This window comes from Macaca nemestrina, chromosome 15 (assembly GCF_043159975.1).
Source record: "Macaca nemestrina isolate mMacNem1 chromosome 15, mMacNem.hap1, whole genome shotgun sequence".
Taxonomy (NCBI): domain Eukaryota; kingdom Metazoa; phylum Chordata; class Mammalia; order Primates; family Cercopithecidae; genus Macaca; species Macaca nemestrina.
The window spans coordinates 111367109-111386569 of NC_092139.1; the positions used below are offsets into that span (position 1 = coordinate 111367109).

General features: G+C 48.9%; 1 protein-coding gene across 11 annotated transcripts in view; it reads right to left on the minus strand.

The window, feature by feature from the left end:
• The window catches only part of LOC105464318 (EF-hand calcium binding domain 6), a 308413-nt gene that overhangs the window by 105587 nt on the left and 183365 nt on the right, over positions 1 to 19461 (minus strand). For all 11 annotated transcript variants that reach the window (XM_011712104.2, XM_011712099.2, XM_011712096.2 and 8 more), the window contains 3 exons: positions 12122 to 12236; positions 9179 to 9312; positions 3176 to 3408 (listed from right to left, as the gene is read on the minus strand). In XM_011712104.2, the coding sequence (XP_011710406.2) occupies positions 3176 to 3408; positions 9179 to 9312; positions 12122 to 12236 (482 nt within the window). The remainder of the gene's footprint in view (positions 1 to 3175; positions 3409 to 9178; positions 9313 to 12121; positions 12237 to 19461) is intronic.

The window sequence follows — 19461 nt, forward strand, 5'->3', positions numbered from 1 at the left end:
AAGAAGACAATGACACCATGCTTGGGGTGTTGTATTAGATTTCACTGAATGCAGCTGGAAATTCAGAATTCCTTCTTTATGCCCAAATGGCTAAGGGAAGAAAATCTGAGATAGGAAGAGATTTCACAATTATGAGATGATTCAGAAGAGAAAGGCATATAGAGACAGAACAGCACTCTAGATTCCAAAGATGATGGTGACATTGATCACATCAGCCAAAGCGCTTGATGACTGAATGATATATTTCTAAGGATAGAAAAGGAAATTTGGTATTTTCATTCAGTTAGTCATCCAACACGAAGGAGCTGATCATGCAGTATTTGGCGATGGACTATCTAATTTTGCTAAAAGGACACATGAGAATTTTCTTTCATCTTTTAGGACGTTTGTGCATCAAAATGTACTCCATGCAGGCTGTAAGTGGATAAATGGTCAAGGCAAGTGTGTTTTAAATAAGGACTGGAAGGGAATTGAAGAAGTAGAAAAAAAAGGAATAAGTCATTGGACCAATCATTCTACTTGGTATTTATATATCTTAAAATGAAAATGTTTTGCAGTTATGAAGCTAACATGATAGTGTCCTCTTTTCAGCAAGGTTATGAACTCTCAACGTTTTCCAAAGTATTGTGGTTTTATGATGTGGGTGGAAAGTGAAGACCCAGAGAGCAGAGGGGCCCAACCAAGAGGGCAGGAAGGCTTCTAGAAAGGGGTGGTATCCAGGTCTGCGTGGTGGTGGAGGTGGAATAGGGCAGGCTTTCCAGGCAGAGGAGGTAGCCCCTCCCAACAAGCTCCTGGGCTCAAATGCCTGCCCCACTGCTCATTATCTGTGTCCTTGTGGACACATCTTCAACTGTTCTCTGAGCCCCCACTCCTTCATATGTGAAGCCAGCTGGGAATGCCTTCTTTCAGGGCTGCTGGGGTATTAAAGGACATGTCTTCAGGAAACACACCACAGCGCCTGGCCAAGGGGGGCTTAGCTTTCTGAAGCAGTGCCTTGGTTTGGGTCCACCAGACCCCGGGGACCAAGCCAGGTCTCACTGGGCTGCAGCCTCTCCTCCTTTGTGTCCACACTCCACTCTGGGGCACAGAAAGATCTTTCTAAAGCACAGTGTGACTCCCTCACTCCATAGCATACGCCTCCCCTGCCTACCGATAGAAGGTGATGTCCTTCACAGCCTACCCTCCTGCCCTCCTGGCCTCCTCCCCAACCAGGCCCACCATGCAGGTGGATCCCACACATGCATCCTCTCCTCGTTTCCCGAATGTGCTCAACACCCCCGCCTGCCTCTGTGATCTCGCAAATGTTCTTCCCTGGCCTGAAATGACCCTTCCTCTAGCCTGCACCTGGCAAACTCTTACTCAAACTTCAAGACCCAGCTCAAATGTCCCTCCTTTTCCTGAGCAACTCACAGGTGCCTCCTGCTCCTGTGGCACTTAGTCATCCTCTATTTTGTACCTGTCTTATACTCGACCCTGAGCCCCTCCAAAGGAGCATCTGGGTCTTATTCATTGTTGTACTATCTAATTCTGTGACAATGTCTAGCATATACTAGGCCCTTAGTAAATATTTGATGAATGAGCGTATACATACAAGTACTAAGGTTGAGTCGTCTGAATGGGAAAACTGCACTTTGTGGTTGAAATTTTCCATGTTCGTTCTGCAGAGAATGGAAAATGAACTTTCTCCAGAGAATTTTTCGGGAAGAATTGTGTTTGTTTGTTTAAATGTGAGGCAGTGAAGTCTCACATTAAAGCTCCTGAGAATCTGAGCCGTGGGAAGCAGGTGTCCAACTTACGTGTTAGATGATCTTTTTGCTATCATCATTTTCTTTCTTGCTTGCTTTTTTATTTATTTTTTTTAGTGTAGACAAAATAAAACCTATGAATTCAGGAGGAAGAATCGGTGTGCAAGATCAGAGGGCCTTCTGCAGCCTACCCAAGTGTCACAACAGTCTGGCACAGTGGCTGTGGCTTCCAGGGCTCCACTCTCAGGGAGCTGCCCTTGCCTAGGTAGAAGCAATAAATGTCTAGAACCCCTGGGGACTGTGAGTGCCTCAAGGGGCAAAACAGCATAGTGAGTGTCACTATGATGCTGTATCATCACATCAGAAGACACACCTCGGTACTAGCATAGCACACAGCATTTCACAATTACTCATGTAATAATAATTGGTCAAGGAGGAGCTGACTAGCTACTTCATTCATGCATGTCGGCTCTCAGCAGATCTCAGCAGGGAGCCAATGGGGACAGGCGATCCCCTGCTGCCACTGTTGGATGGGGTTGGATGGTAGCCCCATTGTGCCTTCAAGGAGTGTACGTGCTTCCTGGGAGACAACACTGAGTTGGAGCTCAGCTGGACACTGAGATTCTCCTGGCTGGCAGTGAGGCCATATAGGCTGGGCAGGGGCCTAGGGGGCAGCACTGCCCGGGGAGGGTCTGGAGGAGGTTCTTGCGTCCCCTGAGGCAGTTGGCACAGATAGCTTCTCAGTGCCTGTCAATTATTACGAGACGGTCTGTGTTCCCCAAATTCACATCCATCACCTAGATTAACATCTGGAGGTGAAGAGGAGGTAGGAGGCATCAGTTCCCGAAGAAGGTTACTGTGTTCACTTGACAAAGATTTATCTGCGTGGAGTTCGTGCACAGCCCTCCGCCTGCCCCTGCAGAGGACGGGCCCAGCCTTGGACAGAGGATAGGCTGTGCTCATAGGTCTCCTAAGTGTCAATTTTAAAGGACTGAGCAAAAAGCATATATTTTTGAACCCAGATTAATACATAGAAAAATAAGTATATGTATGTATGTGTGTATATACATTTTTTCATATACATATGAATATATAAGTATATGCATATGAAAAAAGACATACACATATATATGCATATATTTATATAAGTGTGTCACACACACATATGTAAGTATATGCATATGAAAAAAGACTGAAATGATACCCAGCAAAATATAAAATGATGCTCACAGGTGGTAAGACCAGGGCTGTATTTTCTGGTTGTTCTACACTGAATGCATATTCCTCGAATGACTTTTTCTGAACCAAGAAAAAGAAGAAAACAATCACTCCATTCTTGGCATCCCTTTGCGGACACCATGGAAATACCGGACATCACAGTGGCACGGGCCGGCATATATCAAAGACACGGAACCGTGCTGCCTTCTTACCTAATGAGTCTTTGAGGTGCTTCATCTGTTTTCAGTGATCTCTTCTCACACAAATTTCGAAATTCCCGAAAATTTAAAGTGACACTAAGTCTCAAGCCAAGAAGGCCAAGGAAGCGCTCAAATTCGTCGTCTCTGAGATTAAACAGTAGGTGCACGAGCAATTTGTGAAGGTCATGCATGTTGATTATGCCATCCCTGTCAGTGTCTATTTTAAAGAAGGCAGAGTAGGGGTCCTAAAAAAAAACACACACAAGTCAAAGCCCTTCTCCTTGAGCCCCGAACGGCAACACATGCAAACCTCCACGTGTACAGCCTCATCTCCACGCAAGGAGGGGCAGCTTGGCTGGGCCCTGACTATTGCTTTTAGAGACTCGGCTGTTCCAGGAATATCCTCACCATGCTTTGCTTTTCCCAAGAAATTATAAAGCTCTCCAGCTAGCCAGGGGATATAAACAATCCTCTTTGAATGCTAAGAGTTCAGGGAAAGGAACAGACTGCTTTTCTTTTCCTTCCACACACTCGGTTTGTGGAGCTTAAACTTCTAGTCCAGGAAGGAAGGGAAGGAGAAAGTGCTGGAGGTTTCTGGTGTGTATGAACATCCTGCTCGCAATTTTTTATATCACTTTCATCATGTTTGGCTGCTTCTGTCTACAGGCAAACAAATACCGCACTGAATCTCAGGCAAGGAGCCACCTGAAGGCCAGGCCTCTGTTTCGATGACCGTGATAGAGATCAGCCATGTCTGGGATCCACAAACCTGCCACATCCGAAGGACTTCCGCTCAGCCCATCGCGCTGGTTGGAGGGCACAGGGATTCCTATTTTGCAGATGAGGAAACAGAGGCTCAGGGTTCCCAGGGAACCCGTGACTAGAGACCCTGCTGCATGACAGAGCATGCACTCTGCAGGCAGGTGGCTCAGTTGCAAACCCCAGCTCTGCCACTTACTAGCAACGCAACCGTGGGTGAGATAGTTAACCTTGCGGTGCTTCTGTTTTCTCGTCTGTACAATGGGGACTATGATAGTCCCTGCTTCCTTGGGATGTTTGTGAGGAGTGAATTTGCTAATGATGCAAAGCGCTTAGAATGAGACTGGGTTTCTTGGCACTCTAAAATGCTGTTTGTTGCGCTTGCCATTTGCCTAAGATCGTAGAGCAAGTGCAAGGCTCTGCCCGGGGCTGATGCCTGTTTCCCGCATGCACCTGCTTTCCAAAGGGGTCTCAGGACTGAAAAGTTGCTGACGTGGCCCCAACCCACCTCGTTCCATCGGCACCTGACGCAGCCCCTCACCTGGGAGTTACCTGGCTGTTCTGGCGGCATTGCTCTTGTCCCCTCTTATTACAGCCTTCTCCCACAGAGGTTACTTAGGATATCAGGCAAGACCTGCTGTGACCCCAAGTGTCTCATGCAAATGTGTAGGGATTTTGTGGAAAGCTCTCTCTGTATTCACTCATGTATTCATTCACCAAAAATTATTCAGCACCTAATATGTGCAATTGCCATGCTGAATACTGTGGAAATCAATTTAAAAGATGCTGCCCCTGCCTCTGGGAGACAATACAGTGTGGCAGGGAGGCTGATGTCTAACTCTGCTGGAGGGGGCCTCCCGGGGTGCAGGCCCATCTGTTTCTTGATGATTCCCTCTACACTGCCAGCCCCAAGACCCCCTACCCACAGCCTCACATCTCCAGTGGTTTGGGGGCATTTTCTCTGGGATGTCAAACTGAGCATGGCCCAAATCAAACTCCTGACATCCACCCTCTGTGCCCACCCTGCTCCTCCCAAGTCTTCCCATTCCAGTGAGTGGAGCTCTTTCCTCCCAGTTGCTCAGACACAAACCTGGGAGCCCTTCTGAGCCCTGGCTTCCTCTCACCCCCACATCCAATCTGCCCACACATCCCGCTGGTTCTCCCTTCAGAGTGCATTAGCACTGGACCCTTTCTCCCAGGCCCACCACCTCGGCCCCCACCCAAGGCTACTGGACTCCTGCAGGAACCTTGCGACGGCTCCCAGCTGCCATCATCGGCTCCGTGGCCTCTGCTCTGTGCAATCATCCCCAAGCAATCCCTTACAGCCGACGTCATGCATGAGGCACCTCTGCTCACCCCCCTTGACTCTCCATCTCACTCAGAGTCTAAGGCCAAGGCCTGGCTGTGGTCCACAAACCCGTTTACACCCCCATCCCACCCATCCCCTCGCTGTTCTTTGAACAGGCCAAGCCTGCTTCAGGGTGTTTCAGGGAGCCCTCTCCAGTGTCCGCAGGGCTCTGGCTCCTTCATGACTCTGTCCGAGTGTCCTCTCTCCAGAGAGGCACTTCCTGACTCTTCTGTACAGTGGCACCAGCCCTGACAGGCTTGTGGCCTCCCACGATCCTCTACTTTTCTCTTTGGCACATGTTACCACCTGACCTAGTAGAGGTTTCTTTTTACTTTTTTTTTTTTTTTTTGAGACGGAGTCTCACTCTGTCGCCCAGGCTGGAGTACAGTGGCTGGATCTCAGCTCACTGCAAGCTCCACCTCCCGGGTTCACGCCATTCTCCTGCCTCAGCCTCCCGAGTAGCTGGGACTATAGGCGCCCGCCACCTCGCCTGGCTAGTTTTTTGTATTTTTTAGTAGAGACGGGGTTTCACCGTGTTAGCCAGGATGGTCTCGATCTCCTGACCTCGTGATCCGCCCGTCTCGGCCTCCCAAAGTGCTGGGATTACAGGCGTGAGCCACCGCACCCGACCCTAGTAGAGGTTTCTGTGTCCACTGCACTTCCCCCTAGAACATAAGCGCGAGGCTGGGCTCTGATCTGTTCCCTGTTGCAGCCCCAGCTCCCCGAGCCATGCTCACCACAACGTCTGTGAGAGGGGGTTTCTGGACATGAAGGAGCAGCATTTCCCAGGCACTGAGCACTCTGCTGGGTACAGAGACACCGTAACTATAACATGGCCCCTGACACCCAGGTCCTCACCGTCTACTAGGGAAGCAAGACAGGAAGCAAATCATGGCAATCCAGTGTGATTACTGCAGGGACAGGGGTGTAAGGGCTGTGTGGGGCCAGCCTGGATTCTGGACTCGAGGGACAATCTAGATGCTATGAGATCATACATGGCTAATCTTCACAAGTTTATAAACTAATCACTCCTCAAACCTCAGTCTTCAGCTTCCCCAATGTTGGTGGGTAGTACAGAGGCTTTGGAATCGAGCCGGTGTTATTTCAGCTCCTGACGGCGCCATATACTAGAGAGGTGGCTTTGGGTCACTTTCTCCCCGTCTCTGACCCTCAGTATCTCCAGCTGTAACACGGGAACACTAAACCTATTTGACAGGTGGTTGCAGGTGTCAGAATACATGAGGCCCTGTGTGTGGTCCTCCAGTTCGCTGCCTGGCATCAGGTGTGGTGTGCAAATACAAATTGGTCATGTGCAGTGTGGCAGGCACTGTGGCAGCCCCTTGGGTTACTGTGGTGGATGATGTAGAGATGGCTCGGGGCTCACTGTTGAATCCAACTGCAGCAGCCTCTGGGCTGCGTGCTGGGAGGGACGTGAGGAGAGAGGGGAATGTGCAGCGGCCAACCTCTCAGCTGATGTGAAGGGCTCGAGAAGGACCAGAAGCTTGGGGAGGAGTTCGCTGATCAAAGGGGAGGTGCCATCCAAGCAAAGGAATGGAATGTGCGAAGGCTGAGAGGCAGGAAAGGGTGAGGAGGCGAGAGATCCTGTGGGCAGGCCAGGCAGGAGCAGGGCATATTCTGATAGCACAGTGGGTGCTCTGGTCAGAGATGCACATGGACGAGACCGTCCTGCGAGGACCAGGGGTCCAAGGCGAATTGTAAAGTGGAAAGTGAAGTTGCAGAGAACTGAGTGTACTGTGACCCTATTTGTGGGTTGATAGGTTTATCCTTTTTGTTTCTAAAAGATATATGAAGCCAGGGACCGTGGCTCACACCTGTAATCCCAGCACTTTGGGAGGCTGAGGTGGGAGGATCACTGGAGCCCAGGAGTTTGAGACCAGCCTGGGCAACATGGCAAGACTTCATCTTTATCAAAAAAAGTGACTGTACCATCCCATTTAAAAATTGAGACCCGTGCTTTGTTCACTTTGCATATACCTGCAAGGACACAAGCCAAGTCCTCATGAGCCTCAGACATAACCCACATCCAGCCTGTCTCACATAAAAACTGGCAATTAGGGGTTCACTCCTCTGTTTCACCCACTAGCTTACAAATTCTCTAGTGGGATAGAGTGGGTGTCGGTGACGGTCTGTTGAATGAATTCATTATTTAATTATCTATAATAAAGATCATTTTGGAAAACACAGGATATATGTTCACTGTAGCCAAGCTTCACTGCTCGTAAAGATAGGAAAGCAACGGTGCGGCGTGGAGCTGGGCTTCCCACGGCCCCCACTGGGAGATGCGAGGAGTGTGCGAGGGAGAGGAGACAGCCTGAGAGAGGGGACAGCGTGGGGGACTGCAATGCAATGGGCCAAGTGCAGGGAGGCAGCTGCCAGACCTCTGCAGTTAGGGTGCCCTGCCAGCCAGCACAGAGGGGTGTCTGCTCCTGGAGCCTTTGCCTACCCTCTGCCCTCTCTCCCTGCAATGGCTGCTGCCTCCCACCCAGCCTGGCTTTCCTTTGGAGGACCAGGCACTCCCCACCTAAATGACCCCTTCCTCTTCCACGCTGGAGCCCACAGGCCAGTGGTTCCCAGAGTACTTCTCTTGGCCGGCCATTAGCCTGGATGAGATCATAAGGACCAATCCTTCTCCATGTATGCATATGGCGATCATATTTGCTCAAACCAAAAATCAGAATGCTCGCTCTGAAAACTGGATAGAATGTTCAAAGTCTGAGCCCTGCTGGAAAGTCTGAGCTAGGCTGCCATCATAAACATAAATGCATGTTGAAATGGGAGCCTGGTAACCAAAATGAATCTCCAGGGGTGATCAGTCTGCAGAGGATGCCTCACAGCACAGGAAATGGGGTGCTGCCCTCCCCACAGCCCCCGAGGCTGCTCTGATACCCAGTGTCTCGCCTGCCCCTTCCCTTCTGGATTTCACCCATCTCTATCCTGCCTCTAGATGTGCTCCCTCCAGATGGGATCCCTCCACCCACGGGGTGAGGACGCAGTCTAACCCCCCAGTACCCTTGGCCCTGTCTCGAGGTTCGGCTTATTGAATTGGTCTCCCTAACTTTATTCACCCTCTTTTACTTCTCATCACAAAAAGAGCTCAGATCATCCTGTACTGGCCTCTATGTTTGAACGGCTGCTGTCCACTTCTGTTTTGTCTGTTACTTGCATGCACCATGCACACCTCCATCACGACCACGACAAGCCATATGCTTTTCTCTAGAGCCCATGCCTTGTCTGTCCTGGCCTGGCTCAGGCTGCCTCATCTAAGGCTTGCTCCCTCCTTTCCTAGCCAGCCCATGCTTAGGTCTTATGATTCAGTGTGGGGGACACCTCCTCCAGGGAAATCTTCCTTAAAGGGCTCTTTTCCCTGTGTCCCCAGAGGATGCTCCAGTTCCTTCGACGACAGACAGTTACTATGAATATGACCTGTCTGTTTACCATCTGTGTCTGGGATTAGACAGAGCTCCCTGGGGCGGGGCTGGTAGCTTTCATCCACAGCATTTAGCACAGATTCTAGCACATAGTAAGTGTATAACACTTGTTTGGTGGGTGAATGGATGAGGGAATCAATGAAGGAATGGATGAACGGGTTTCAAAGTCACTGTACCATGGGTTGTCATGCTTCTTCCCCACCAACACCCACCTCCTATGAAAAGGGTCTCCTTACCCTTCTGCCAGCAAAGCGTCCATAGGGGTCCCTCAGGGAGGGGAGAAGCCCCTTCCTCCCCACACACCTCTCTCTGACCAATGCTGGGTCTGCAGAGGGAAATGCTCTGTGCCCCTCGGGCTGACCGGGACACGACCTGCACCAGGACTCACACCCACTTGGGCTGCATGGTTGGGAGCAGGGGAAGCCTAGAGAAGCCCAGGGCCAGACAGTCACAGTTTACCCGGAATGACTCCTTCAGCCTCCTGGGGAAAAGCTTCAGGCATTCTTCTGCGGTGATGAAGTGGCTGTTCACGTAACTTTTTGAAGGAGTTGGAGGCTGCGGTGGAGTGGTTTCCGGCCCTCTCATTGGAGGATCTGGAACAGTGACAAAGATCAGGGTTTCCACTAGGGCCCATCAGCTTCATTCTCTTTTTTTTTTTTTGAGACAGTCTTGTTCTTGTTGCCCAGGCTGGAGTACAGTGGTGCAATCTCAGCTCACTGCAACCTCTGCTTACTGGGTTCAAGAGATTCTCGTGCCTCAGCCTCCTGAGTAGCTGGGATTACAGGCATCCGCCATCGCGCCTGGCTAATTTTTGTACTTTCAGTTCAGACAGGGTTTCACCATGTTGGCCAAACTCCTGACTTCAGGTGACCTGCCTGCCTCAGCCTCCCAAAGTGCTGGGATTACAGGTGTGAGTCACCATGCCCAGCCCACCAGCTTCATTTCTACACCAACATTTTATCTCTGCCTGTCCCAAATCCTGTTGAAGCCCCATACAGTATCCTCCTGTGAGTTGAACACAGCATTGACCTTCTTACTATCTAGTTTCTTTTCCTTCAATTCTCAGACACTTTCCTCCTCTTCCAGGAGGAACCGTGCTCCAGACTGTGGGGCCTCCTTTCACCCTCACAGACCACACTTGGCACCCTGGCATGTTTACTTGCCCTGTGTCTCTGGTTCATCTCCCAATTCCCAGAGGAGGAGAATGAGAATTCCTGCCTCTTTTTTGTTTCCTGGAATCATGTCCTAAAGATAAGAATATAGAATTCATTCAACAGTCATTGGTTCAGCAGCTATTTCCTGACCATGTATCTGTTAAGTAACATGCTGAGGCCTTCATCTGTTTCTTGGTCCTTCCAGCAATGCTCAGGAGAAGGTCCTCATGTTTGTTTACACACAAGAAAACGTATCATCCCTCGCACTTTACCTACAGGGCGGTGAGGCTCAGGGGTCCCCAGCTCACCTGAGAGGTAGAGCTCGTGGACAGCACAGATGAATTCAGGTCCTCTGATACTAAGACCCAGTTGGTTCCCTACTACCTATGCCCTCTCTCTCCCCTAAAATTAAAGAAGGAAGTGTAACCTCTCCTTAAACACTCCATGTCGGCCAGACGCGGTGGCTCACGCCTGTAATCCCAACACTTTGGGAGGCCAAGGCGGGCTGATCATGAGGTCAAGAGATCGAGACCAGCCTGGCCAACATGGTGAAACCCCATCTCTACTAAAAATACAAAAATTAGCTGGGCGTGGTGGTGCATGCCTGTAGCCCCAGCTACTCGGGAGGCTGAGGCAGGAGAATCGCTTGAACCCAGGAGGCTGAGGTTGCAGTAAGCTGAGATCATGCCACTGCACTCCAGCCTGGTGACAGAGTGAGACTCTGTCTCAAAAAAACAAAAACAGAAACAAAAACAAAGAAAAAACCTTCCATGTCTACCCCGTTTCCATTTGGCTGGGGTCATCCGAGTGTGACCTTGTGTCAAAGCCAGGCTACACACCAGGGACTCGTTTCCAGACGTGGTTCTCTGCACCTGTTGCTCCTGCGCCCTCCCCCTGGTGTGGTGGGCAGATGGATGGGGGAGAGGGTACCCTAAGCTCATGGGCATCCTCTGCCCCTCTTGAGCCTGGCTTCTGCCTCATCTGCCTCACTGCAGAGGCTGCAAGTGGCCTCCCTCCGGTTCCTTACTGCCCGGCAGAGAACACCCCCACCCCACCGCCTGACCCCTCTGCCACAACCCCGGACCCGTAGCAGAGGCCACACAGGGCCTCACTCCCCACCATGCTAGAATTCTTCACGTGTGAGAAAGCAGCTTACAGGGGCAGGGAGGAGACAGGCAGGGAGAGGAGGAGAGGAAGTAAGAGGAGAACATGGGCAGCCAGGAAGCCGGAAGCAGGTGATGGAGACAGAGTCCAGTTCCAGCTGTGATGGCTTTGCCAGCACTATGTGCCCTGGGCCCCAATTTCCTCACCTGAAAAATGAATGCACCTGGCAGGTGGGACGCAGTCATTTAAATACAGGCGAGTTCCTTCTCCTTCTTATTTTCCTTAAAAAATATCAAAACACCTAGCCAGAGACAGTGGTGAAATTCTAAAATGCTCTGGCTTCTCATGATGCCATTTTTCAGGGGTGTGAGAGCTCTCTGTTTAAGGGTGGCACATGACAGTCTGGCAAGGCTGGGGGACCTTGGTGAGGATCCAGCCTGAGTCTCTGGGAAACTCACCACCTTACACAGTCACCTGCAGACCCAAGGCCGGGAAAATGGAAAATGCGCGGGGCTCCTGCATTCCGCCTGGCCAGCCTGCAGGGTATTTGCAGCAAAAGAGAAGAGTATTCCACTGAGATACCTGTGTGATTTCTGCAGCTTCTCTAGAGGGCTTGTTTGTCTACCAAAATATCTTTGGTGTGTGAGAAAGCAGCATCAGTGAGTGGCGAGGCGGCCCCAGCATACGGCACAAAGATGGGTTCCTAACAACTGGTGGAGGGTGAGGCTGGCGGCGTGGCTGGGCGGCCTTTTAGAGCCTCTGCATCATTCTCCGTCCACGGGGAGGAATAATATTTGTCTTGCCTGTATGTGGTATTGTTAATTACAGATAACCAGCAACTACATTAGGGGAAAATCTTAAAGGCTGTGAGGTATGATTCAAGAAACAGGCTTTGGGGCACAAATTTTCTGAACCATTTGTGCTCTGAGTTTGTAGAAGACTCAGGCACAGTTCTGCACTCACAGTTCTCAACATGGTCAGATAAAATTAAACAAAAACGGTTGTTTGCAGCCCCGGAAGACACCTCGTTTCAACATCACAGCTTACGCTACTTCAACCCAAGTGACCTGGTGGCACTGCTACCAAAGACGTGTGGTGTCACCCAGGACGCATCCCACAGGGTATGGACCTGGCCGTTAGCTACCTTCAAATCCTGCCGCAAAATCAAGATAGCTCATCCCTTCCTTCTCAAAGCCTATTTTAGTGGTCAGCAGGGCATACTGCTCATCGTCCATGGGCATCCCAGTGTCTTCCAGTACCTGACGAGGGAGAGAGGGGAGGGTGGAGAGGCGTTAGGTGGTTCCGCGGGTCACTACTCCCCGAGCACCTCCTGCCCCTGCGCCGGCTCACAGCAGGGCCCATGATGGTTACTTACCTGACCCCACCCACAGGCTGCCAGAGGGTAGGACCGAGTCTGCTGTGTCCCTGGGCCTTGCACAAGGCTTGTGTTTGTTAGGTAAGTGAACAAAGGGACAAGTGGCGCAGTCAGCATGGTGCTCAGGCCCACAGGCGCTACTGCAGACTTTTCCAAGCTGTGCCATCCAAGATACCCAAAGCCACACTTGTTACTGCCGTGGCTTTAGAGTCTCATACATCAGGTTTATGTTCACATATATTCAAGAAAACAAAATAAAGCAAGCAAGGTAGTTTGAGGAGGGAAAACTGAAGTTTTCATTCAAGTTTCATTATGATCCCAGTTTACATGAAAAGCGGCTGTGTTTTTTTTTTAATGGGGGGGCATCCATGAACGCTATTTTTTCTTCTCCATATGTTAGTCCACTCACGGAAAGTTATTCCTGATTCCTTCCCTCCAAAACACATGACCTACTGTTTCAGTTTTGGGTATACTGGGGGCAGAGGGAGCACCCAAGAAAATACTCTTCTCTGCTTTGCAAATACTGAAGTGGAATTGTCTCGATGACATCTCCCTAGGAATTACAGAAAAGATGATGCCCTTTGGCCAAAAACCCAGACAGAGCTGCCTGCGCGAATGTGAGCCACCCACAGAAGGGGTGCTGGGTGGATAGATGCAGATGGAAGGCACCACCTCTGCTGATCTCAGAGTATTCACAATCCAAATGGGAAAACACGGGTTTTCCTCCAAGAAAGAACATGGAATCACAGTTCTAAATGCATCTATGGACCAAGGGGCCAAAGATGTCCAGGATGACCAACCCCACCGGGAACAGGGGATGGAATGCTTTCTAGGAGAACTGGGTTTGCTGATGGGTTGCGAAGAAAGTGTGTGTTGGGGGGTGAGGAATACCCAGGTTATCGTCAACAAAGTCAGCAGACATCACCGGAAGTCAGAGTAAGTTCCAGGTGGAGGAGTGCAGTGGCGCTCAGTGCATTCAGCAGAAGAGGCGGCTGGGGAGGGAACAGAGGGACCAGGTGAGGCAGTGTTGCCCTCATCATGGTCATTGAGCAGCACCTCTTAGTGCCCGTGTGTACCAGGCACAGTGGGGGGCTCTGTACAGGCTCCATGCGGATCTCATTTAATCCTCAGCAGAAGCCTCGAGAAAGGCACTCTTTCTAACCTCATTTTAACACCATGGAAACTGAGTCTTAGGGAGTTTGGGCCATTTTTCTTAAACACATGCATAGGAAGCGACAGACCTGGGGTTCAAATCCAATTCTTCTTTTCTTCTTCTTCTTTTTTTTTTTTTTTTGAGACAGAGTCTTGCTCTGTCACCCAGGCTGGAGTACAATGGTGCCACCTAGGTGCATTGTAACCTTTGCCTCCGCGGCTCAAGTGATCCTCCTGCCTCAGCTTCCCGAGTAGCTGGGATTACAGGCGCATGCCACCACACCCAGCTAATTTTTGTATTTTTAGTAGAGACGGGGTTTCACCATGTTGACCAGGCTGGTCTCAAACTCCTGACCTCAAGTGATCCACCTGCCTCAGCCTCCCAAAGTGCTGAGGCATGAGCCACCATGCCCAGCCTCAAACCTGGTTCTTATTAACCACTGTGATGAGATCTACTGTAAGGTCACAGGGGCCTGGACAAAGAAGAAAAGAGATGAAAATGGACAGGGAACGGCCCAGTGGAGTGAGAAGCTCCGCCATGGAGCCCTGGTGTCCTCCATGTATCCAAAGAAGCCACATAGGCAAAGACCAGCCTGAGCCTTGGTGGAGCCTGAAAGGATGGGAGGCCTCTAAGGAGCTGGCCAGAGCCCACCTCCCACCTGCCTCCCTATCTCCCCAGGAAGGCTGTCAGGAGACAGTTTCTCCTATCTCCAGATTCTGACAGGGTGAGGGGCTTTCTGCCCCGGCCCCTCACACTAAAGCTGCAGAAGGGAAGCCTGTTGGCTGCAGTCTGGATGTGGCTCTCAGCAACAGGGCACTCCACACCTTGTGGTGCAGTCAACAGCTTCTTTCGTTTAGGCGTCATCCTTTTGGATATTCGGGAAGAGGACCAGAGAGCTGGCCCTTGTGGCTTATTCTCCCTTTCGCTGTCCATGTAAATAACAGTCTGATCGTGAAAGTGGCGCATTGTATCTTTGCTGGTCCAATCAGTCAAGCCTGGCCTCGGCTTCCTGTGTGTGGAGGTACACAGGCCGTGATGTGGCTGGTGCAGGGCTGGAAGCTGAGAGAAAAGGGAAGGGATGGAGGCGTTACAGTGCTGCCCAGGGGGATTCAGGGGAGTGGCAACGCAGGAGTACAAGGCTATCACCAGGGCCTGCCTGTGGAATTGGGCAGGAAGCATGTGACTAGGAATGCTGACAGTTCTGTGCCATCTGCACATGGTCCCCGGCCTAGTTCTGCCTGTCCCAGCACAGGATAGCCCTGGTGTTCAGGTAGAAAGCCGTGGCCCCCACAGAAGTACCCACAGCCATGGTGAATCTCTGATTGGTTGCTTGCTTTGAAAAAAACTTAATATTTTGAAAACAATTGCACATGAATTATTCATGGCAAATTCTTCTTGCTCAGTTCTTTCACAAAACCATATGTACTAGATCATAAGGAAATGTCTGCAGGCAAATGTTCCCCAGCCTGGAGGGCTGTGAGGTGCCAGGGAGATTCGTACCATCCCCCAGGCCCTCAGCAGCCTGTCCAGCAGTCGCAGGAGCGTAATCCCTAGGGGCGCAGAGCACCGCAGAGAACACAAACGTTGCAAGTGCTATTCCCAGAAGAGGCTCGGGGCAGGCCCCAGATGCCAAGGCCTCTAATGCGTCTTCCGAGGCTCCCCTTGCACCACTTTCATTTCTAAGATGAACACAGCAGCAAATCAACCAGATTTATCATGACCATTGGAGGCGACATGCAATACGAAGGAAGGCGTACCAGCAAGGTTTATAAAACAGATTTAAATGTTTAACCATTCAAGTCATTTCCTTTGGTCTTTTCTAGGAGGCATTCCCCTAAGAAAGTTGCCCAAAGACTGACAAACTATGGTCTGGCATGTGTTGATTCACCAGAGAGTCGTCACTCCTGCCATCCCTGGGGCGTCCCTTAGATTGTAGACCGACTCTTCCCCAGGAGGCCACAACATTTCAGGGAACTGTTGCCGGGCCCTCTCCACCCTGAGAACGTGCCCAATGATGAAAGTGAGGACTCAGCCTTTTCTAAACGCAGCCCCTGCACAACATTCTGTGAGAGAAGCAGCCACCAGTTTCTGTGTGTGACACTTGTTTGCTATGTCTCTTTGCAGCACTTTTTTGGCGGTTTCTATGTGATTACACTACATATTCTTAACTTTTCACAGTCTGTTTAGACCTAATGTTATGCCACTTCACATAGACTGTAGAAACTTTGCAACTTCATAGAGGTCTCCTGCACCCTGTTTTTTGTTGTTGTTGTTGTTGTTTTTCAGATGGAGTTTCACTGTTGTTGCCCAGGCTGGAGGGCAATGGCACAATCTTGGCTCACCGCAACCTCCGCCTCCCGGGTTCAAGTGATTCTCCTGCCTCAGCCTCCCGAGTAGCTCGGATTACAGACATGTGCCATGCACCACCATGCTCGGCTAATTTTGTATTTTTAGTAGAGACAGGGTTTCTCCATGTTGATCAGGCTGGTCTCGAACTCCTGACCTCAAGTGATCTGCCCACCTCAGCCTCCCAAAGTGCTAGGATTGTCCTGTACCCTGTTCTTATGGTATAGTTGACATTTGTTTCACATCTACATATGTTATAAATCCCACAAGACAATGCCATGATTTTTGCTTTGAATATTCCTATGTGGTTTTTAAATGAAGAAAAATAATAGCCTTCTATATTTAATCAGCAAATTGCCATTTCTAATGTTCTTTGTTCTGTTGTGGACAGCCAAGTCTTCCTAGTGTCAAATTCCTTCATCCTAAGAAATTCCTTTAGCCTTGCTTGTAGCGAAGATCCACTTGCAATGAATTATCTTAGCTTCTGTTTTATTCAGTTTGAAATAATCACCTTCATTCTTGAAGGAGACTTTGGCTGGGTATAAAATTCTGGGTTGGGAGGTATAGGTTTGGTTTTGCTTTTGCTTTTTTCCTTCCCATATGTTACTGTTCCACTATCTTCTCACCTCCTCCATTGTTTCTGGTGCAAGGCCAATGGTAATTTAAAATGTTGTTTTCCTGTTTGTAATGTGTCATTTTTCTCATGCTGCTTTTAAGATTTCTCTCTTTGATTTTGCTTTTCAGCAGTTTGTCTGTTATTTTCTTTGTAATATCCTACTTGGGGTTTTCTGAGCTTCTGGAATCTATATTAGGGCCTTTCACCAAAATTGGCAAATTTTAGCCATTCTTTCTTCACATATGTCCTCTTCCCTAACCCGTCTTTTTTCCTTTTGTGATTCCAATTACACCTATGTTAGACCTTTTGATATTGCTCATATGATTATGAAACACTATTCTCTCTTTCTCTCTCTTTTTAAAAAACTTTTCTCTCTCCTCTTCAGTTTGTATAACTATTAATCTATTCTTAGGCTCATTGACTTCTGTCATCTTCATTCTGTGGTTGAGCTATCTGGTGAATTTTTTGTTTCAGATATCTTATTTTTCAGTTCCAGAATTTCCATGTGGTTCTTCTTATAATTTCTATTTCTCCACTGAGATTTCATATATTTTCATTCATTATGAGTATATTTTCCTTTGTATCACTGAGCATTTTTATAACGGTTACTTTAAAGTCTTTGAGTGTTAATTCTAACATCTGGTAATCTTAGAGTCTTTTGAGAAAGATCACATTTTTTCTGTCTCTCCAAATGTTGAATAATTTGGGGTTATATCCTGGACATCGTGGAGGTTACGGTGTGGGGCCTCTGGATTCTGTTGTAGTTCTCCAAAGAATGACATTTTTTATGTCTACATATGTTATAAATCTATATATCTATGCATTTTATACAAATCTATATATTTGGTTCATGTTTTTGAGCAGGCAGTAGGGCTTGGTTGGAGTCAAACTGAAAAAGTTTGAGTGTGTTGGGCTGCAGCTTCAATTTCAGTTCAGTTCTTGTATCCTTAGCTAGGTTACTTGCAATCTGCTCTGCTCATATGTGGTTTAGAGTCAGCCAGAGATTGAGGAAGAATCTATATGCAAAAGTGGGAGCATCTACTCTCTCTGGCTCTCTCCTTTTCAAAATGCCCCCTTTCTCCATCCCCATCTTTACTTTCAGGTAGCATTAGTTACCCAGACCTCTTCCCTCTTCCCTGGTTCTTCAAGCCAGAAAGGTTATTAGTTCCTCAGGTGAACAGCTATAGAAAATGAGAACTCATTCATGCTATTCCCCTCTTTAAGAGTTGACATCCTCCTGAATGTTCTTGCCTAGTCTAGTTTCATTTTCCAGGACCTTCAGGCATTTGGTTATTTAATAAATTACTGACTTACTGACTTACTTAACATTGTCCAGTGTTTATACTTGGTATCTCTGGGAGGGCTGGTCTAGTAGAAGCTTACTTAGCCAAACTGGAAGCAAAGCTCCCAGGAATATTTGCTGGGTGCTACAGCAAGCACATTCTTAAGACACAGGTATCACCAGCTCAGGGAGAGCTTTCTGGGTCCTCCCCAGCCTGGGCGACCAAAAAAAAATCTTGAGCTTCCATACCCCTTCTGTTTACTTCCGTCATAGATAGTCCCTTGCACAGAACCTAACACATGGCAGGCACTCAACAAATTGCTATTGTGTAGAGAATTACCAGCACTTCCTTTTCACTTGTATATGCCAAGAGCACATAGTAAGTGTTCACTAAAAGTTGCATGAGAAGGAGAGAATGGGATGTCAACATAAGGAACAGCTGGCAACACTCACAGACTCTTGCTATTGCATCTGGTTGAATCTTGAGTCTGACTAAGAAAGCCCACGCCTATGCAGATATGAGTACCAGGTGGTCATTCAGCTATGGCGAGGAAGGAGTTGGAATATTAAGAATACTGTGGACCAGGCACAGTGGCTCACACCTGTAATCTCAGCATTTTGGGAGGCTGAGGCGGGTGGATTGCCTGAGATCAGGAGTTCAAGACCAGTCTGGTCAACATGGTGAAACCCCATCTCTACTGAAAATACATAAATTAGCTGAGCATGATGGCAGGTGCCTGTAATCCCAGCTACTCAGGAGGCTGAGGCAGGAGGATCGTTTGAACCTGGGAGGCAGAGGTTGCAGTGAGCTGAGATCGTGCCTTTACACTCCAGCCTGGGCAACAAAAGCGAAACTCCATCACAGAAAAAAAAAAAAAAATACTGTGAGGCCAGAGAAAAAGATACTTTCCTTGTGAGACACACAAAAGGGCCCAGGAGGAAAGGGAGACAGTACAGGGACTGGGAGGTGCCAGCTCCTCAGCGGGTGGTACAGACTTCAGTGTGGGTATCTCAGTGTGTGTGCTGGACCAGCCGTGGGATCCTCATCAGTCTTCCCCTAATACTACACTTAGCAAAGTTCTCTTCTGAAAATATCAGTTAAGGGGAGCCAAGGGAGAGATTCCTGTTTGTATTTAAGCCAGAGATTTAAAGGATGCACCCTGAGGAGATTCAGGGGCACAAAATTTGGAGACTGGCTTTTTTTTTTTTTTTTTCTGAGATGGAGTTTCACTCTTGTTACGCAGTCTGAAGTGCAATGGTGCAATCTCGGCTCACCGCAACCTCCACCTCCTGGGCTCAAGCAATTCTCCTGCCTCAGCCTCCTGAGTAGCTGAGATTACAGGCACGCGACACCACATCCAGCTAATTTTGTATTTTTTAGTAGAGATGGGGTTTCACCATGTTGGTCAGGCTGGTCTCGAACTACTGACCTCAGGTGATCCACCGGCCTCGCCCTCCCAAAGTGCTGGGATTACAGGCGTGAGCCACCGCGCCCGGCTCAGACAGGCTTTTTAGCCATCCCTCCGTGCCTGGAAATCCTGTGGCCTAAATTCTTTTGTGATAAAACTAAAGAGTTATGGGTTTTATTTTCAATAGTAATATTATTTCTATTTCTTTACATACCCATTCACAGACAACATGAAACAGGTACCAAAAAAAAAAAAAAAAAAAAACAAAAGTCTGCCTTCTCTAGAATTTCAGACATGCTCTGT